Below are 19,189 nucleotides of genomic sequence, written 5' to 3'. Positions count from 1 at the left end.
ATTTCTAACACTTTTTTCTTTTATCCAAACAGGAATTAAAAGCTAACTACATGAGTCTGTTGTAGTTTCTCACAAATCCAGTAACTCAGAAAGGCTATTCCTAAATTAAGCATCAATGCCTTAGGGAGAATGAAAAAAAAAAAATGACTAAGATAACATCATCTTCACTTGAAGAAATTTCTTTCATTATATGATAATCAAATTCATGGACCACTTTGATAGCCATTTTCAACCCTCACCTCCTCCCCCCCAAAAAATGGTTTTACCAAGTTATTCACCTTTGAAAAATACAACCATTACCCAAAAAGGGAGAACGGGAAGAACAACAAGGAGAATTAGTTTAAATTGGTTATAAGCATACATCTGAATGAAAAAAAAAAAAAAACCCTGCAAAACTAGTGCAAAGTAAATATGCTATATGGATATATAGTTTGAATTTGGCAAATTACATCTGGAAAAAATTCAAATTCAGTTTTTGTTTAAAAAAAGAAACACTTATTATAACACAGACACATAAACAATAGACAAAATATTATTTTTCACTACTTTTCCATAACATGAGGAATCACATATGCATAACACTGTTATCTACTTAGAAAAGTTTAGGGGAAGTATGATAAAGTTAATACTAAAGAATAACAGTGTTTAAAAGTACAGGCTTTACATAGAGACAGAAAGCAGAATGGTGATGCCAGGGATTAGAGAAAGTGTGGAAATGAAGCATTATTGTTGAATGAGTACAAGAGTTTCAGTTTCGGAAGATGAAAACGTTTTGGAGATAGATGGTGCTGATGGTTATACAACAACGTCAATGTACTTAATGCCAATGAACTATATATTTGAAAATGGTAAATTTCATGTTATATATATTTTACTGCAATTTAAAAAACAAAAGAAAGCACAGGTTTTGGAGTTAAACTGGTTCAAACCCCAGTTCTGCCTATTTTTGGCTATGTTACCTTAGGCAAGTTGCTGAAAATGGAGATGATAAAGCCTAAAGGAGACTAAGTGCAATGTATGTAAAGACCTTTACACACTAGCCAATAAATGACAGCTTATAAGCTTGAGACAGGTATCATTTTACACTATTTAAATTCTGTCATCTAAATACTAGCCATCCTCAAAAAGTTTAAAGAGTCATACATTTAAAATAACAGTAATGGCTAATTATAATATTAATAGTGACAACTATTGAGCACTATGCTGGGGACTTTCTACATACCTGATTTCATTTAATACTTATAATAACCTTATGGCATAGGGATTATTATCCCATTTAAATAAACAGAAGAAAAAAACAAAAACAAGTAAACAAAGAAAAATATTTAGAAGGATTAAGTAATCTGCTCAAGGCTACATTTTAGATAGTGTTACTATCCAAAATGTTCAACACTCACTTCCTCCAGCATATGCTGGTTGCTTGCCTATCAGAGCACAATGCCATTCTGTGCTTCCCTCAGTCTCAGCAATGCTTAGTAAACTGTAACATAACATATATGCTTCTCAACTTCATCAGACTAAAATCCTTGTGGGTTGGGTCAATTTCATTCAACAAATCCTGACTGGGCACCTACTTACAGACTAGCTCTGTATATATGGTAAATAAAATGGAGATGGTCCCTTACCCTCATAGAGCTTATGGTTCAGTAAAAGGAACAATATTAAACAAACCAACATACAACTAGATAGGTAAGAAATTATGAGAAGTGCTATTAAGCAAAAGAACAAAGGATCATCAGAAAGAATAACAAAAGAAAGTTAATATCAGGGTGGTAGGGGTGTGAGAATCAAGAAAGGCCTCTTTGAAAAACTGTCCCATAAATCTCTGTATCCCAAGTGTCAAGTATATTGCTGGTATAGAGAAACAGTTTGATGAACGTACAATGAATAAATGAACTGATGCTCAAGAGAACTTACCAGTAGGAGTGGTTACCAGTTTAGTTGTCATAATTGCACCATTACTGCTAACCACCATAATAGGAGAATTGCTACTGGTGGGTAGAGTTGCTGTCACCGGTTTGGGTAAGATTTTACTTGGTTGAACCTGTTGTGTGATGATTTTAACACCTTTGAAAGAAGAAAGATAAATCTCAGCACAAATTATTTTTAAATACATGTCCCTTATACCAACCCAAGAGGGCAGTAGTCACACACATTTACTCAGTCTTGCCTAAGGAGAAGTTTTTTTTAATACTGATGAAACTAAACTTTTATTCCTCAAATTTCTATCTTTCTCAGTTATTTCTCATTTCAGAAATGCAACTAAAACACTTACATTAACCAAGTTCATAAAGAAAAATCTTTTGTCTATGATTGTATTATATAAGAGCTTTCAAACCAAATTCTCCACTGGACTTGAACTTTACAGGCAAATAATCCTTTCCATACAAATACTTAGGATGAAAGGACTAGCGTAAGAGGTCAAAAACAAAAGGTAATGTGCTTTTATGTATCCCCAACTTCGCCAAAATATTTGTACAACTCCTTAAACTTACATAAAAGCTGTTGAAAAATATAAAGACAAAGAACTTTTTTTGTTTGAAATTTTTAATTGCCTTCTTTTAAAATAATTTTTAATAGCTCACTTTGTCAAATACAGGATACAAAAAGATACATTATTTTTCTACCTATACAAAAAATGTGTGTGGACAAGAACTTGAAGGTAATAGGCAAAAATAAAATTAAAGTGCTACGGTGGTGATGTTTTTTTTTTTTTTAATTTTCTAAATTTTTCTTTATGCCATAATTGTTACATTGACTTTCCAAACATAAACATTCCTTTAACCCTTTTTCCATTTAGAAAAAAAAAAAGTGTAGCTTGCTGCCAGCATTCATTTAATTTTATATAAACACACTCTCTGAGGCTGAAACAAATCTGAGTGATTTTCAATATGAAAATAAAATATAAAAACTGTTTTTGAGAACTATGTTAACATCACACATAGGAATGCTGGCTTCTAAGATTTGACATTTTCTGCAACTGAGAATTACTATATTTTGTAAATGGAAATACCACTACTAAAAACAGAATGCTATAAATAGAATAATGTCTTTTGTTTCCAAAGTCAATATAATAGAGCAATGCAAAAATAATAATCAAAGCAAGATATTTCGTGGCAAAGTTATCTTGGAGTAAACGCTACAGCTGCAAGCGTCACCAGCAACTATTCTCGGGGTAAATGAGAAAGGGGTTAAAAGAAAATTTCCTATGCCAACTATAAAGTTAAAGTGGTAGCTAATGAAGGAAATTTTTGGTAACACTCTTTCCCCACTACTATCTTCACTGAAATAATTCATGAGTTAAAATATGTTATTATAGACAACTAAAAATTATATTACTTTTTGAGATGGTGATTTAGGTTAAGACATTAGGAAGCAACCAGATCTATTTATTTAATAGCATTAAATAATTTTACATTTCTTGTAGCCAACAAAGTTGTTACAATTATGACATCTAAGTATCTAATTAGACAAGTTACATAATCTCTGTGACTCAGTCTCCTCCTCCATAAAATAATGATCCTATTAGTATATACCTCATAGGGCTGTTAAGATTAAATAAATCACACCTGTAAAGTGCATAATGAACAGAAAAATTCAGTAAATAATTATTATGGAAATTTTAAAAATCTGATTATAATACATCTTAAGCACTGAGGTTTGTGGGGGGAATAATTTCTAGTATTTATTTCATTAGTGAATTACAGTAATTATTATTATTATTATTTTGAGATGAAGTCTCACTCTGTCCCCAGGCTGGAGTACAGTGGTGCAATCTCAGCTCACTGCAACCTCCACCTCTGGGTTTAAGTAATTCTCCTGCCTCAGCCTCCCGAGTAGCTGGGATTACAGGTGCCCACCACCACGCCCGGCTAATTGTTTTGTATTTTTAGTAGAGACAGGGTTTCACCATGTTGGCCAGGCTGGTTTTGAACTCCTGACCTCAAGTGGCCTACTGGCCTTGGTCTCCCAAAGGGATTACAGGCGTGAGCCACCAGACCTGGCCAGAATTAAGTAATTCTTAAAGCACATATAAAAAGAAGCTTCTAAAGAAATAACCACACAGAGAAAAAAATTAAGATAATCATAAAATGACTTTGCTCAATTATATGCAAATAAGTTTAAAATCTGAATTAAATAGGTAATTTTCTAGGAAAGTATTACTTATCAATATTGACCCCAGAAAAGAGAAAATATGTAGACAAATTTCTACAGATAAAATTTCAGGAGCTGTGCCCCCTTGCCAAAAAGTAGCAGGCCCAGATAGTTGCATTGCAGAATTCTACAGTCCTTTTAAAGGAAGTAATTCCAATGTACTTGAAGTCATTCCAAATACTGATATCTGGCATGGCGGCATGAGCTCTGCTGGCCCCCTAACCCAGTGAAACTGGTAAAAATTATAAAACCACCACCATTGAAAGGCTCCAGAAATGGTGCCAAGGGCAAATAGTAAATGAAAAAACATCTACTCAAGAAAAACTCAAAAAATTCATTGAGAAAGGCAAGATCTGTGGTATTTAAACCAAGACCATTTCCTCCTTCCCCACTACTAGCTCAGCAAGGGGGACATTCCATTCCAGATGGCCGCAGTGAAGAACTCAGGGTTCCTTCTCTGCCAGCTCCCAGTTAAAAGATTTTCTAGGCCGGGCGCGGTGGCTCAAGCCTGTAATCCCAGCACTTTGGGAGGCCGAGACGGGCGGATCACGAGGTCAGGAGATCGAGACCATCCTGGCTAACACGGTGAAACCCCGTCTCTACTAAAAATACAAAAAGAAACTAGCCGGGCAAGGTGGCGGGCGCTTGTAGTCCCAGCTACTCGGGAGGCTGAGGCAGGAGAATGGCGTAAACCCAGGAGGCGGAGCTTGCAGTGAGCTGAGATCCGGCCACTGCACTCCAGTCCGGGCGACAGAGCGAGAATCTGCCTCAAAAAAAAAAAAAAAAGGTTTTCTTCTCAGGAGAAACCAGACTTCAGATTATATCATCCTGCCCTCAGCTACCCACTGCTAAAGCTAAGTTCTGGGCAAGAGAAGTATGGATGTGAGAGCTCTATTATTCTGCCCAGCCCCCAGTTTGGGGACAAGGCTCTACCTTGGGCACAATACCACTGAGTATATTAAAGTACTGACAGCTCTTGCTCTGGCTTGTGAGGCAGTGACTCCACCACCAAGCAAGGCAAGCTATGAGGACCTCAGGCTGCTCCCCAACCCCTCACTCCCACTCAGTGAACACTCAGTGCCTAAAGCAGGGGTCTGTCAGAGAAGTCTGCCACTTACCCCACCCCAGATTCCAGAGTCCTGGCTCAGAGACTTTGCCAAAGGATAAAAATAATTCATAAAACAAATAGCACCTAATCTCTTCCCAAAGGAACTAACTCCATTTATATCACAGCATGGAGAAGTTCAAGACCAAGGGCATTCTCAAGAACAGTGAAGGAAGCGGTGCAAGGCAACCAGAAAGAGATTCACAAATGTCATGAACATATAGTCTAGACTGTAGACAGTTTATAGGGAAGAAGTAGATAATATAAAAGGTGTGAAGAGCTTTTGTGAGGTTAGAAGAAATATCAGAAATGAACCCCAGAAACTATTCCTTCAAAGGAGTCAAAATTTGGATTATAGAGTAATGCATGTTCCAAAGCTTTCTGAAAACAACAGAGCAATCAGCCAGCAGTTAATAGAGTTTAACAGCTGGGTGTGGTCAAGGAAAGAACAGAAAAAAGCCAAACTAACACCACTGTCATCCCAAAGTGACTGTAAGTATACCCAGGGTAGTGCCTCCTTGAGGAGTAATATCAGATGCTTAGATGAAGGAGCACAGGCTGGAGAGGGAATAAAGACTTCACTAAAATAACTGATCCCATCACTAAACAAATAACTAGGCAAATAACAATAACAAATCCCTGGTGAGGGGAGACCAGTACCCAGGTACTGCATGGTCATCCCTCAGTATCCATGGAAGATTGCTTCCAGGACCCTGCTGATACTCAAATCTGTGGATGTTCCAGTCCTTTATAAAAAATGGTGTAGTATTTGTGAAACCTATGCACACCCTCCTGCATACTTTAAATCACCTCTAAATTACTTATAATACCTAATACAATATAAATGCTATGTAGCTGTTATGCTATATTGTTTCTGTATTTGTATTATTTTTTACTGTTGTATTATTATTTTTGTTGTCTTTTTCCTAAATATTTTTGATCCATGGTTGCTTGATTCTGAAGATGTAGAAGTTACAGATACAGAGGGCTGTATGTATATTATCTAAAATGTACAATTTCTAACAAAGACATAAGGAGGCAGGTAAAGAAACAAGAAATATTACCCATGCCTTAGAAAAAACAAACAACAGAAACTATAAGAGCAACCAGATGTCTGACTTAACTGAAAAATACTTTGAAAGAGTCATTACAAATATGTTCACAGAACTAAAGAAAAACATGTTTATAGAAGTAAAAATGGCTATGAGGACAATATTACATCAAATAAATATCAATAAAGGGATAGAAATTATTTTTTAAAAAGAGCCAAACAGAAAATCTGGAGGTTAAAAGTAAAGTCACTGAACTAAAAAATGCACTAGAGGGGTTCACATGTAGATCTGAACTGGCAGAAGAAAGAATTCACAAATCTGAAAAACGATCAGTAGAGGTTTATGTGAGCTAAAGAACAAAGAGAAGAAAGAATAAAGAAAAATTAACAGAGCTTCAGAGAAATGTGGGACATTAAATACACCAACATACATATAATGGAAGTACCAGAGGTGGGAAGAGAGAGAAAAAAAGAAATATTCAAAGAAATAACAGCTGAAAACTTTCCAAATGTATTGAAAAGCAGTAACATACATGTTTAAGAAGCTCAACAAATTACAAATAAGATAAACACAAAGATCATAAACAGACATATGTCAGTAAAAATGCTGAAATTCAAAGACAAAAAGAAAATCTTGAACATAGCAAGAGAAAAACAACATACCACTTACAAGGGAATTGCAATAAAGTTACATAAGAGCTGACTTCCCAGAGGAAACAATGAGGCCAGCAGGCAGTTGGATAACACATTTGAAGTGAAAAAAAAACAAAATAAGAAAAAACCCCACCAACGAAGAATCCTATATTCAGCAAAGCTAGCTTTCAAAAATGAAGAAAGACTTTACCAAATAAACAAATCTGCGAGAATGTGTTGCTAGCAGACCCACCTTACATGAGACACTAAAAGAAATTCTATGAATAGAAAGAATAAGGAAAAAGACAGTGATGTCTGCTCTTGACACTTCTATTCAATATTATACCACAGGTTCAAGTCAGAGAAAATGGGCAAAAGAAAAAAAAAAAAAAAAGGATCCAGATTGAAACAGAAGAAACTCTACTCCATTTACAGACAACATGATCCTTTATACTATTTTTTTAAAAAAAGCATCCAGATTGAAAAAGAAGAAACTCTACCCCTATTTGCAGATGACATGATCCTTTATATTATTAAAAAAAAAAAAAAAAAAACAAGGAATCCACTAAAAGATATTAGAACTAATAAATGAGACATGAGTTTGGAAAGGCTGCAGGAATACAAAGTCAACACACAAAAATCTATAAATTAGCAATATACAATCTAAAAAGTGAAATTAACAATTGCATTCATAATAGCACCAAAAGAACAAAATAGGAGTAAATTTAACAAAAGAAATACAAAACGTATACTCTGAACACTACAAAACATTGAAAGAAATTAAAGATCTAAATAGGAAAGCATACCATGCTCACAGATCAGAAGATTTAACATTGTTAAGATGACAATACTCCTCAAATTAATCTATAGATTCAATGCAACCTATATCAGAATCTCAGCTGACTTCTTCCTAGAAATTGACAAGCTAACTCCAAAATTCACATGGAATTTCAAGAGACTCAGGATAACCAAAACAATCTTTAAAAAAAAAGAATTAAAAATCACAGGTGGGAGCCCCAGCATGGTGGCTCCTGCCTGTAATTCCAGCACTTTGAGGGGCTGAGGCAGGTGGACCACCTGAGGTCAGAAGTTCGAGACCAGACTGGCCAACATGGTGAAACCGTCTCTACTAAAAATACAAAAATTAGCTGGCCATGGTGGTACGTGGCTGTAATCCCAGCTACTCGGGAGGCTGTGGCAGAATCGCTTATACCCGAGAGGCGGAGGTTGCGGTGAGCTGAGATCACACAGCTGCACTCTAGCCTGGGTGACAGAGCGAGACTCAGTCTCAAAAAAAAAAAGGAAGAAGAAGGAGAGGACTCAAATGCTTCCTGATTTCAAAATTTACTACAAACCAATGGTAATCAAAACTGTATGGTACTGGCATAAGACATGTAGATCAATGGAACAGAATTGAAAGGCCAGAAATAAAACCATACAACTGCTTTTTGACAAAGATGCCAAGATCATTCAATGAGGGAAAAATAGTCTTTTTAAAAAATTCTGTTGGGACAAATGAAGAGATATGTGCAAAGGAATGAAGTGAGAGAGACCCTTTCATCACACATATACAAAATTAACTCAAATGAATCAAACATTTACACTTAGAGGTAAAACTACCAAACTCTTAGAAAAAAACTTAGAGTAAATCTCTAACATACTGGATTTGGCAAAGGATTCTTGGTTATAACAATAAAAGCATGAGCAACAAAAAGGAAATAGAAAAGTTAGACATCAAAAACTGCAGTATTTAATTTAACTTATTTATTTGAAACGGAGTCTTGCTCTGTCACCCAGGCTAGAGTGTAGTGGCGCAGTCTTGGCTCACTGCAACTTCTGCCTCCTGGGTTCAAGCAATTCTCCTGCCTCAGTCTTCCGAGCAGCTGGGATTACAGGTGCACATCATCACACCTGGCTAATTTTTTTATTTGTAGAGATGGGTTTTCACCATGTTGGCCAGGCTGGTCTCAAACTCCTGACCTCAAGTGATCCACCTACCTTGGCCTCCCAAAGTGCTGGGATTACAGGCGGGAGCCACTGAGCCCAGCTAACTGCTGTGTTTTAAAAGATACCATCAAGAAAGTAAAAAGACACTTCAGACAATGAGAAATAATACTTGCAAATTACATATCCGAAGCAACTGTACCTTTTTACATTCCCACCAGCAGATATAAACTGTACCATTTTACATTCCCATCACCAGAAATAAAACCATACATGTACATGTAAAATGGTATAGATATATATATTGCTCAATGGTAAATAGACACATAACCCAATTTTAAAATGGGCAAAGGATCTGAATAGCCATTTTTTCAGAGAAAATATATAAAAGATCCAATAAGCACATGAAAACATGCTAAACATCATTAGTTATCAGGTAAGTACACATCAAAACCACAGTGAAATATACTTTACACAAAGCAGACTTCCTAGAATCAGTGTAAGAGAATAACAAGTGTTGGCATGGATGTAGAGAAACCGGAACCCTCATACACTGCTGGTGGGAATGTAAAATGGTATCGTTGCTTTGGAAAACACGTCAGTTTATCAAACAATTAAACACAGAATTAACATATGATCCTGAGATTCCACTCCTAGGTATATACACAAGAGAACTGGATACCAAAAAACTTGCATACAAATATTTTTAGCAGCATTATTCGTAACAGCCAATAGGTGAAACAATCCAAATGCATATCGAAGGGCAAACAGATAAACAAAATGTGAATTTTAATTCGCCACAAAAAGGAATGAAGTACTGATACATGTTACAAGATGGATGAACCTTAAAAAGATTACATTAAGTTCAAGAAGCCAGTTACAAAAGACCATATATTTCTCTGATACCAAAGTTCAAAGTACAGAAATCTATAGACAGAAAATAATTAGTGGTTACTCGGGGTTGGGGGCAGGAAACTGAATGAATGGGTGCAAGGAGTAGTAGATCATATTATGGGGTTTCCTTTTGAAGTGAAGTGTTCTAAAATCAATTGTTATCATGGCTGAACATATCTGTGAATATATTAAATAACATTACATTGTACATTTTAAATGTGTTCATTGAATGCTTAGTCAATTATATTTCGATAAAGCTCTTTAAGAAAAAAATTTTCCAGGTTGAGCACAGTGGCTCACACCCATAATCCCAGTACTTTGGTAGGCCAAGGCAGGAGAATCACTTGAGGCCAGGTGTTTTAGACCAGTCTGGGCAACATGGCAAGACCCCAACTCTACAAAAAAATGTTTTTAAATTAGCCAGGTATGGTGGCATATGCTTGTAGTCTCGCCTGAGGCTAAGGCGGCAGAATTGCCTGATGTACTTAAGCCTGGGCAACAGAGTGAGACCTTGTCTCTAAATAAATAAATAAAATTTAAACAAAAAATATTCCAGGGCATTAAAAAAAAAAACACTTTCAAAATTCTTTCTTGGAAATACACATAATGCTCAAAGAAAAACCTGGCAAACACTGGACACAAAAAAGAAAATTACAGACTCAAATCACATTTGGTTATCAATATATTGTATTGTCTAACTTCATACCAGTTTAAATTTCAAAAGACTTAAATACAAAAATTATAAACCGTGATGGAAAATCTGGAAGCATTAAAGACCACAATAACAAATTCAACTACATATAAACAAATAGTGTTTTGCACAGAAAGCCCCATAAAGTCAAAAGACAAACAAACTGGAAAAAAATCTGCAAATTATGAAACGCACAGAATGCCAATTATCCTGACAGTATGAGAATTTCCAGAAATTGATCCAATAGGAAAGTGGACAATGGATACAGATATCACACAAAAAGCGAATTACAAAGGGCACTAAAACATATAGTTTCTCAAACTCACTCTCAGTAAGATAAATGAAAAATAAAAAAAATACTAACATCCCCTCGCCACCATCACACTGGCAAAAATCCAATTGCTTGAAAATATACCGGTGGGAAGGCGGCACTGTGAGGAAACTGGGACTCATGTACATTACTGGTAGGAAAATAAATAGAAAATCCCGATAAGATGAAAACTTGGCAATATCTATCAAAACTGACATAGCAATCATACCTCTGGAAATTTATCCTACAGATACACTTACACACACAAAATGACATGATATAGGCTTGTTCACTGCATTTTGTTTGAATTTTTAAAAAAGAAAGACTGGAAACAACCTCACAGGGGATTCATTACATAAATTACGATTCAGGTATACTTTGTAGAGTTTACAGGTTCAGTTCCAGACCACTGAAATAAAGCAAATATCTCAATAGAGGAAGTCACACGAAAGTTTTGGTTTCCCAGTGCATATAAAAGTTATGTTTATACTATACTGTAGTCTATTATGTGTGTAATTGTATTATGTCTAAAAAAAAGTACATACCTTAATTTAAAATACTTCATTGCTAAAAAATGCTAATGATCATCTGAGCCTTCAGAGAGGCATAATCTTTTTGCTGGTGGAGGGTCTTGTCTCGATGTTGATGGCTGTTGACTGGTCAGGTTGGTGGATACTGAAGGTTGGGGTGGCTGCAGCATTTTCTTAAAGTAAGACAACAGTGAAGTTGGCTGCATGGATTGATTTTTCCTTCTGTAAAAGATTTCTTTGTAGCATGGAATGCTGTTTTACAACATTTTACCCACAGTAGAACTTCTTTGAAAATGGAAGTCAATCCTTTAAACTTGCCATTGCTTTATCAACTAAGTTTATATAGTACTCTAAATTGTTTGTTGTCATTTCAACAACATCCACAGGACAGGGCACTATTACTTCATTAGAAGATTCCATCTCAAGAAACCACATTCATTGCTCATCCATGAGAAGCAACTCCTCATCTAGTCAAGTTTTATTATAAGACAGTTATTTCTCCCACTGAAGACCTGAACCACTCAAAGTCATCCATAGAGGTTGGAATCCACTTCCTCCAAGTTCCTATTAATGTTGATATTTTGACTTCCTCCCATGAATCAAAAATGTTCTGAGTGCATCTAGGACAGTGAATCCTTTCCGGAAGACTGACTTTGCCCAAATCCATTAGAGAAATCATTATGGCAGCTGCAGCCTTACAAAATGCTTTTTTTTTTTTTTAGACAGTCAGCCAGGCTGGAATGCAGTGACACAATCATAGTTCACTGCAGTCTCAACCTCCTGGCTCAAGCAATCCTCCCACCTCAGCCTCCCAAGTAGCTGAGACTACAGGCATGAGCCACAGCATGCCTGGCTAATTTTTAGAAAAAATGTTTTTGTAGAGACAGGGTCTCACCATGTTGCCCAGACTGGTCTCAAACTCCTGGGCTCAAACAATCCACCTGCCTCAGCCTCCCAAAGTGCTGGGGCTGCAGGCATAAGCCACCACACCCAGCCAAAAATTTATTTCTTAAGATCTGAAAGTTGAAATTATTCCTTGTTTCATGGGCTGCACAATGGATGTTATGTTAGCAGGCATGAAAATAATAGTAATCCTGTACATCTCCATCAGAGCTCTTGGGTGACTAGGTGCATTGTCAGTGGGTAGTAACATTTTGATAGGAATCTTTTCGTTTTTTCCTGAGCAGTAGGTCTCAATAGTGGGCTTAAAACATTCAGTAAACCATGCTGTAAACAGATGTGGTGTCATCAGGCTTTTTTGTTTCATTTATAGAGCACAGGCAGAGTAGATTTAGCATCCTTGTTAAGGATCCTAGCATTTTGCGAATGGTAAATGAACATCAGCTTCAACTTAAACTCAGCAACTGCATTAGTCCTTAACAAGAGAGTCAGCCTGCTCTTTGAAGCTTTGAAGCCAGGCATTGACTTCTTTATCTATGAAAGCCCCAGATGGCATCTTCTTCCACTAAAAGGCTATTTTGTCTACATTGAAAATCTGGTGTTCAGTGTAGCCACCTTCATCAACCATCTTAGTAGATCTACTGGATAACTTGCTGCAGCTTCTCCATCAGCACTTGCTGTTTCATTTTGCACTTTCACATTCTGTAGACGGTTTCTTTCCTTAAATTTCATGAACCAACCTCTGCTAGCTTCCAACTTTTCTTCTGCAGATTCCTCATTCTTCTGGCCTTCATAGAAAAGTTTATTAACTGGCCTAATTTCAATATCGTTGTGTCTTTGGAAACAAGCAGGCCCAAGGAGAGGGAGAGAGATGGGGGAATGTCCAGTTTGTGAAGCAGTCAGAGCACACACAACATTTATTGATTAAGTACATCATCTTACACGAGCATGGTTTGTGGTGGCCCAAAACAATTATAATAGTAACATCAAAGATCACTGATCACCGATTAAAGTAACAGATATAAAAATAAAAAAAAAAAAAACTTTGAGTTATTGTGAGAATCATCAAAATGTGACACAGACATAACGTGAGTGCACACTGTTGGAAAAATGGTGCCTACAGACTTACTCGACATGGGGTTTCCACAAACCTTCAATTTGTAAAAAACACTTTGGGAGGCCAAGGAGGGCAGATCACCTGAGGTCAGGAGTTTGAGACCAGCCTGGCCAACATGATGAAACCCTGTCTCAACTAAACATACAAAAATAAGCCAGGTGTGTTGGTGGGTGCCTATAATCCCAGCTACTCGGGAGGCTGAGGCAGGGAGAATTGCTTGAACCCAGGAGGTGGAGGCTGCAGTGAACCAAGATTGCACCACTGCACTTCGGCCTGGGTAACAGAGCGAGACTCCGTCTCAAAAAAACAAAAAACAAAAACAAACAGACAAACAAACAAAAAAACCCCACTAGTACTGGGAAGCACAATAAAGCAAAGTGTAATAAAACAAGGGATACCTGTATCACTGTAGAATGAAGAAGCAATTTAATTTTATGTATGGACTATATTAAAAAGATCTCTAAGATACATTGTTAAACGTCGGGGGAGAAAAGCAAGGTGCATGTGTTATGCTTTACAAGTGTGTAAAGGAGGGGAGGTATAAGAATCCATATTTAAATTTTCTTGTATATGTGGAGACTCTGACAATATATAAAAACTAAGCTTTTCTTAATGGCAAGGGAGAACTAGACAGAAGACAAGGATAGAGGACAAGTTGTTCACTCTTAACTTTTTATACTGGTCAATTTTTAATGAATGCTTTCTCTATTCAAAAAAATAAAATATAGACCAGGTGCAGTGGCTCACGCCTATAATCTCAGTGATTTGGGATGCTGAGATGGGAGAACTGCTTTAGCTCGAGAGTTCAAGGTTACAGTCATGATGCTACTGCACTTCAGCCTGGATGACAGAGCAAGACCCTGTCTCTAACAAAAAAATTAATAAACTGGCCGGGTTCGGTGGCTTATGCCTGTAATCCTAGATCTTTGGGAGGCCAAGGCAGGGGGACTGCTTGAAGCCAGGATTCAAGATCATCCTGGACTATAAAGCAAGACCTATCTCTACAAAAATAGTAAAATTAGCTGAGTGTGGTGGCATACACTTATAGTCCCAGCTACTCTGAAGGTTGGGACAAGAGGATTGCTTGAGCCTAGGAGTTCAAGGCTGCAGTGAGCCATGATCACACCATTGCACTCTACCCTGGGTGACAGAGTAAGACCTTGCCTAAAATTAATTAATGTAGTATAATGTAATAATTCATTCACAAATTAAAATGCCACTGATACAGACCTTAGAAACTAGTACCTTGCAGAAATAGGAAGTATTATATTAAGTAACTTTAAGTATTATATTAAGTAATTAATATAATTACTTATAATCTATTAGATATGCTGAAATCTCCCTTTTTTACTAGAAAGATAAAATTATTTCAAATATAGAGTAATTTGCAGTGTAAAGGTCAAATGTGATAGGCAACACAAGTATTTTTTTTTTATTGTTTTGGGTTTGGTTTTTTTTTTTTTTTTCGAGATAGGCTCTCACTCTGTTGCCCAGGCTGGAGTGCAGTGGTGTAATCATAGCTCACTGCAACCTCAAACTTCTGGGCTCAAGCAATCCTCCTGTTCCCTCCCAAGTAGCTAGGATTACAGGCACATGCCACCATACCTGGCTAATTTTTAAATTTTTTGTAGACACCAAAAAATGGTCTCTATAAAAGAGGTCTTGTTATGTTGCCCAGGCTGGTCTCAAACTCCTGGCCTCACATGGCCAACACATGTATATTGTAATACCATAAGCAAATGCTAAGAAAACAGAACAAAACAATATACTTTAAAATAATATGTATAAGTCAAGATGAAACCCTAAAAATTCTTCAAGTAAACTACAAATAGGCAAGAAAAAAGAAACAAGAAATGAAACAAACAAAATAATAAAATGACACATGTAACCACTACCATATCAAAATTACCTTAAATGTAAATGATCTAAATAATATCATTTAAAAGTTAAAGATTGGGGCTGGGTGCAGTGGCTCACGCCTGTAATCCTAGCACTTTGGGAGGCCGAGGTGGGCAGATCACGAGGTCAGGAGATCAAGACCAACCTGGATAACATGGTGAAATCCCGTCTCTACTAAAAATACAAAAAATTAGCTGGGTGTGGTGGCAGGCGCCTGTAGTCCCAGCTACTCGGGAGGCTGGGGCAGGAGAATCGCTTGAATCCGGGAGCCTGAGGTTGTAGTGAGCTGAGATCGCGCCTCTGCATTCCAAGCCTGGGCGACAGAGCAAGACTCCGTCTCAAAAAACAAAAAAATGTTATAAGATTGGTTGGCCGGATGCAGTGGCTCACACCTGTCATTGCAGCACTTTGGAAGGCTGAGGTGGGCAGATCACTTGAGATCAGCATTTGAGACCAGCCCGGCCAGCATGGTGAAACCCTGTCTCTACTAAAAATACAAAAGTTACCTGCGTGTAGTGGAGTGCACCTGTAATCCCGGGCTACCTTGGGAGACTGAGGCAGAAGACTTGCTTAAACCCAGAAGGCGGAAGTTGCAGTGAGCCGAGATTGCACCACTGCACTCCAGCCTGGGTGATAAAGCGAGACTCCATCTCAAAAACAAAAAAAAAAGTTATTGGCAAAGTTGATATGAGAATATATAACTATACTGTATGCTGTCTACAAGAAATTCACTTTAAATCTTACACAGGCTTTTCCAAAAATAGAAAGGAAAATAGAATGGAAATAAATACTTCCAAACTTATTTTATGAGGCCAGTATTACCCTGACCAAAATGAGACAAAGGCAGTATAAAATAAGAATACTATGGCTGGGCACAGTGGCTCACGCCTGTAATCTCAGCACTTTGGGAGGCTGAGGCAGGTGGATCACCTGAGGTCGGCAGTTCGAGACCAGCCTGACCAATATGGAGAAACTCCGTTTCTACTAAAAATACAAAATTAGCTGGGTGTGGTGGCACATGCCTGTAATCCCAGCTACTCAGGAGGCTGAGGCAGAAGAATAGCTTGAACCCAGGAGATGGAGGTTGCGGTGAGCCAAGATCGCGCCATTGCACTACAGCCTGGGCAATAAGAGCGAAACTCTGTCTCAAAAAACAAAACAAAACAAAAATAATAAGAATACTACAGACCAAAATGTCTCATGAATAGTGAGACAAATTGAATCCAGCAATGTATTTTAAAAATTGTATATCATGACCAAGTGGGATTTATTTCAAATACGCAAGGCTGATTTAACAGAAAATCAATCAATATAATCCAGCATATCAATAGACTAAACAAGAAAAAACTTAACTGAACAGAAAAAACACTTGACAAAATCTAACACTCATTCATGATAAGAACTCCCCAAAAACTAGTAGCAGAAGTGCACTCTATCAACCGGATAAAGAGCATCTATAAAAAGCCTACAGCTGATATCATACTTAATGGTTAAAGACTGAATGTTTTCTCCTTAATATTAGGAACAAGCAAGGATGTCCACTTCCCTCACTCTTTTTCATTCAGCATAGTATTGGAAGCTCTTGTCAATAAAATAAAACAAGAAAAAGAAATAAACAGCATATTGATTGGAAAGGAAGAAACAAAACTGTCCCTATTTACAGATGACACAGTTGTGTACACAGAAAATCCCAAGGAATCTATGTAAATACTCTGAGAACTAACAAGTGAATTCAGCAAGGTCAAAGGATACAAGATCAACATTATTTTTATATACTAACAAAAAACATGTAGAAACTGAAATTAAAATCATAATACCAATTATAATCACGCCAAGAAAATGAAATCTAACAAAACATACACAGAATCTGCACGCTGAAAGCTGTAAAACATTGTTGAAAAAGTCAAAGACCTAAATAAATGAAGAGACATACTGTGTTCATGGGCTGGCAGACTCAAAAAACTGGTGAATAAAGAAGAATGACCATATCGTTTTTTTTGTTTTTTTTTTTTTGAGACGGACTCTCGCTCTGTTGCCCAGGCTGGAATGCAGTGGCCGGATCTCAGCTCACTGCAAGCTCCGCCTCCCGGGTTTACGCCATTCTCCTGCCTCAGCCTCCCGAGTAGCTGGGACTACAGGCACCCGCCACCTCGCCCGGCTAGTTTTTTTTTTGTTTTTTTTTTTTTTTTTTTTTTTTTTTTTAGTAGAGACAGGGTTTCACCGGGTTAGCCAGTATGGTCTTGATCTCCTGACCTCGTGATCTGCCCATCTCGGCCTCCCAAAGTGCTGGGATTACAGGCGTGAGCCACCGCGCCCGGCCAGAATTACCATATTTTATAAACATTTTCCAGTTACCTGACTCCTGTTTGATTTGGATGGTAGGTTTAATACCAGGTGGCAAAGGAGACTGCTGTGGCTGTTGCTGATGAGTTACTGGAGAAGGTTGGGCCACTTGTTGCTGTGCCTGCTGTTGCACTTGATATAACTGCTGCTTAGGAGACTGTTGATGTTGTTTAGGGAACTGCGCAAGAATCTGAGTTGGAGCACTCACTAAGCTTTTGGGGGAAGGAAGTCTGGTTGATGCCATTTTGATTGCTGATGTAGATACACCTGTAGAAATGGAGTAAGGGAAAAGAGAATTTGATAGGAAAGCAAAATTAAAGTTACTTCTGGTTATCATAGTAGATAATAGTTTAAAGACTAGGGAAATCAACAAAAAGTACAATTTATTGAGCACCTAGTGTCAGATAAAATGTGTGGCACCTTACATATATGATATCTAGTCCTCAAACTCTGCAAGGGAGGTAACCATTGTTCTCAGATTTTAAAAACAAACTGATTTTCCCTTGGTGAAGAGTGAGAATGAAAGAAACAAATTATCAGACAGGATGTTCCCAGACCTGTCTCTTAACAGATTTTCTATTAGAAAATGTAGGTTCTCAATGTGAATAATATAAGAACAAAGCAATTTTATTAATTTTTGCATCTTATTTATATGTTATATATTTTCAAATATTATTTTTCAGGTACTAATCAGTCAATTTAAACATAGTATCCATGAAATAACTCACATATATCTTTTGAACAAGATAAACTCATTTCCTTTTCTCTGAGAATGGTGAAGAGGAAAAAAAAATTTAAATAAAAAGAGAAAAAGTCATTTCTTAAGAACTCTGAATCATTAAATAATCACATGAAAAGTTGTAAATGGGCATACTCAACATATCCACAGCAAAAAGATTCTGATGATATGAGGTTCTTTTCAGTGGGATTCTAATATTAGCAAGCACACATAGGTAAGGAGTAATAGTAACTTTCACTAAAGATGTATGAGTTTCAGATATTCTTCCCTCTCCCAGTTTTTTCATCTGTAATTTTTCTGAATTCGTCAACTATCTAAAAGGACTATTATCCGTCAATAAGTTAATATTCCTAACTGAGAGAACCTGGAATATAACTCATCATATTAACTTAAGCATGCTGAAATGATAAAAAGAAACTAACAGCCTAATTCTCAAGTACTTAGGATGTTTTTCACACCTTCCTCTACCACATCCCCACCATGACAAATACACTGTCTTACAGAAAAGGTTTTAAATAATATCACGTTCATATGTACAATGTCTCTAGAGAATGATAAAGATGGAGGATAAAACTTGAGAAATCACTATGACTCTCTAGACCTCAGCATCCTCATTTGTTGAATTTTTCCTTGCCCTGTGTCTCTAAGAGCTGTTGCACAGATCAAGATCAATCACAGACTGAGGGACACTTTGAAAGGAGACAAGAAGGCCAGGCATGGCAGCATGTACCTGTAGTCCCAGCTACTGAGGAGGCTGAGGTGGGAGGATCCCTTGAGCATAGGAGTTATAGACCGCATTGAGCCACGATCATGCCACTATACTCCAGCTTACGTGCCAGAGTGAGACCCCCATCTCTTAAAAAAGGAGGAGGAGGAGG

General features: G+C 37.2%; 1 protein-coding gene across 11 annotated transcripts in view; it reads right to left on the bottom strand.

The window, feature by feature from the left end:
• Positions 1 to 19,189, bottom strand: part of EMSY (EMSY transcriptional repressor, BRCA2 interacting) — a 110,198-nt gene that overhangs the window by 38,303 nt on the left and 52,706 nt on the right. For all 11 annotated transcript variants that reach the window (XM_026446986.2, XM_026446977.2, XM_026446980.2 and 8 more), the window contains 2 exons: positions 17,585 to 17,839; positions 1,918 to 2,067 (listed from right to left, as the gene is read on the bottom strand). In XM_026446986.2, coding sequence (XP_026302771.1) covers positions 1,918 to 2,067; positions 17,585 to 17,839 — 405 coding nt within the window. The remainder of the gene's footprint in view (positions 1 to 1,917; positions 2,068 to 17,584; positions 17,840 to 19,189) is intronic.

This window comes from Piliocolobus tephrosceles, chromosome 13 (genome assembly GCF_002776525.5).
Source record: "Piliocolobus tephrosceles isolate RC106 chromosome 13, ASM277652v3, whole genome shotgun sequence".
Lineage (NCBI taxonomy): Eukaryota > Metazoa > Chordata > Mammalia > Primates > Cercopithecidae > Piliocolobus > Piliocolobus tephrosceles.
Note: the sequence above shows the minus strand (reverse complement) of the source record. Positions and strands in the feature narration are given on the sequence as shown.